This window comes from Pezoporus wallicus, unplaced genomic scaffold (assembly GCF_028554395.1).
Source record: "Pezoporus wallicus isolate ANWC-B61680 ecotype Strahan unplaced genomic scaffold, APGP_CSIRO_Pwel_v1 contig_13529, whole genome shotgun sequence".
Classification (NCBI taxonomy): Eukaryota; Metazoa; Chordata; class Aves; order Psittaciformes; family Psittacidae; genus Pezoporus; species Pezoporus wallicus.
Window position 1 is genome coordinate 1 of NW_026641726.1, and position 2,898 is coordinate 2,898.

The window sequence follows — 2,898 nt, forward strand, 5'->3', positions numbered from 1 at the left end:
GGTGGTACAGCCCCATCTATGGGATACCCCCCACACCGGTACCGGTGGTACAGCCCCGTCCATCGGACACCCCCCCCCCGGTACCGGTGGTACAGCCCCGCCCATCGGACACCCCCCCACACCGGTACCGGTGGTACAGCCCCGCCCATCGGACCCCCCCCCCCCCCCCCCCACCGGTACCAGTGGTACAGCCCTGCCCATCGGACACCTGGTACCGGTGGTACAGCCCCGTTCATCGGACACCCCCCCAACCGGTACCGGTGGTACAGCCCTGCCCATCGGACACCCGGTACCGGTGGTACAGCCCCGCCCATCGGACCCCCCCCACACCGGTACCGGTGGTACAGCCCCGCCCATCGGACACCCGGTACCGGTGGTACAGCCCCGCCCATCGGACTACAGGTACCTGTGGTACAGCCCGGTCCATGGGACTCCCCTCTTTATGGGATGCTCCCCACCCATCCCATGGCATCTCCCCTCTATGGGACATGGAGACCCATGGGACCCCAAACCCCTTTTTGGGGGGACGGGGCTCGACGGGATCCCCGGGGCCGCACGGCCCCGGGGATCCCGTCGAGCCCCGTCCCCCCCAACAGCTGTGGTCCCCCCCATCCCTCCCTGTATTGGGGTGCTCTTAACACCCGTCCCCCCCCTTTTCTCCCCTAGGCAAGTGACCACCCAATGCCACCTCCTCCGCTCCTCCCTGCCTCACCCATCCTCTCCCCACGTCCCCCCCGATGCCGTCTCCTTCCAGAGCGCTCCCTATGGGGTTTTCCAGCTGCCCCCCGGGGACCCCTTTCCCGAGCGGGTGACGGTGACGTGGATCCAGGTGATGGCTTTGGCTTTGGCTTTGGTTTGTGAGCCCCAAGAGAACCTCGCCTTGGCTGAGCTCACCCTCCGCCGCCTGGCTCCACGCTTCCTCGCATCCCTGCGGCTCCTGGATCCCGGGGCCAATGCCCTGCTCCATCCGGATGCAGCCGATGGGCTCCTCGAGCGGCTCCTGCCCCACGGGGAGATGCTCTTCCTCAACGAAGGCTTCATCCAAGGCATGGATCGGGAGATGGGCATCAAAAGAGCCCGCTGAGATGGGTGCGAAGCGGCCGCCGAATCCCAATGGGATGGATGGGAGCCGTCCGTAGCTCTGGAATAAAGAGCAACCAGGCAGCCAAGAGCAGGGTTTGGTCCATTTGTCCCTTTAGATGCCATCAGGGGAGGGCTGGAGGGGGCTGATGTCCATCCCCACGTTCCTGAATCCATGCTGGACAAATCCAGGACCATGGTTCCCAGACCAGGATGTTCCATTGTCCCTGGACTGGGATGCTCCATGGCTCCTGGACCGGGATGCTCCATGGCTCCCGGACCAGGATGCTGCATTGTCCCTAGACCGGGATACTCCATTGTCCCTGGACCAGGATGCTCCATGGCTCCCGGACCGGGATGCTCCATTGTCCCTGGACTGGGATGTTCCATTGTCCCTGGACCAGGATGCTCCATTGTCCCTGGACCAGGATGCTCCATGGCTCCCGGACCGGGATGCTCCATTGTCCCTGGACTGGGATGTTCCATTGTCCCTTCACCAGGATGCTCCATTGTCCCTGGACTGGGATGTTCCATTGTCCCTGGACCAGGATGCTCCATTCTCCCTGGACCGGGATGCTCCATGGCTCCCGGACCAGGATGCTCCATGATTCCTGGACCGGGATGCTCCATTCTCCCTGGACCAGGATGCTCCATGATTCCTGGACCGGGATGCTCCATTGTCCCTGGAGCAGGCAGCTCCATGGTTCCCGGATCATCCGCTATAAAAGGATGCTAAAACAGGGGTGCTTTTCCCCACAGAAGGTCCTGGAAGCTTCTCACCATCAGCCCAACGGGTGCTGGGTGCCTCCATCCCCTCCATGTGGGACCCTGGGTTAGGGTTCTCCCCACTGGGTGCTATGAGGGGTACCCAGTGTGGGATGGGGTGGCTGGAGATGGGGTTTGTCACCTCGGGATAAGAGGGATCCTGGTGGGAATGGGGCACTGGTGTGTGTGTGTGGGAGGGGGTGTAACTGGTCCCGGTGCACTGGGAACCTTGTGAACAGGCACCCGAGCAGGATGCACCCATGCCCAGTGAGTGGGGGCAGGTTATGGGTGCCAGCAGTGCTGGGAGTGGGCTGGGTGCTGCTGGTGGAGCTGTGGGTGCAGGGGGGTCCTGGGATCCCATCCCACTGCAATGGCAAGGTGAGGGGCTGGAGCCATGGCACCATGCCCCCCATGGCACCACAGCCAAGGGCAGCAAAGGGCAGGGGAGGGATGGGCAGAGGGGCTGGGGGGGCTTAGAGTGATGGAACCATGGATGGGTTGGGATGAAGGGACCTTAAAGCTCCTCCAGCCCCAACCCCAACCCCTTCCACTGGAGCAGCTTGCTCCAAGCCCCTGTGTCCAACCCAGCCTTGAGCACTGCCAGGGATGGGGCAGCCACAGCCTCTCCATTCAAGCCCTTCCCATGTGCCCCCACCCTCAGCGTGAAGAACTTCCCTGTATCCCATCCACCCCTTCCAGTTGGAAGCCCAAACTCCTCATCCCATCCCCATGCGCTGTTGTAGGAGCCCCTCTCCAGGTTTTCTGTGTCCCCTTCAGGCACTGGAGCTGCTCCAAGGTCCCTCTCCAGGCTGAACCTTCCCGGCTCTCCCATCCCGGGGCTCTGGGGGTGCTGGACCCCCCCCTGCATGGGGAAGGCCAGAGGCAGCCGCAGGAGGTGCAGTGGGAGCAGTTTAATCACAGCCCGGCACCGGGCTGCCTGGCTCTGGGGGAGCGGAGGTCCCTGGGGTCCCATCCAGCTCTCCAGCATGGTGCTGGCGACGGCTCCAGCAGCGCAGCGGCGCTGGGTCTGGGTCCGGGTCCCTCCCCGCGGCC

The 2,898-nt window shown here is 64.1% G+C and overlaps 1 protein-coding gene across 1 annotated transcript; it reads left to right on the forward strand.

The window, feature by feature from the left end:
- Positions 1-666: 666 nt before the first annotated feature.
- On the forward strand, positions 667-1,169 carry AP5S1 (adaptor related protein complex 5 subunit sigma 1; the record flags this gene model as incomplete). The annotated part of the gene is made up of 1 exon (XM_057425038.1): positions 667-1,169. A coding segment is annotated over one exon (418 nt), but the record flags the coding sequence as incomplete, so codon positions are not given.
- Positions 1,170-2,898: the final 1,729 nt, after the last annotated feature.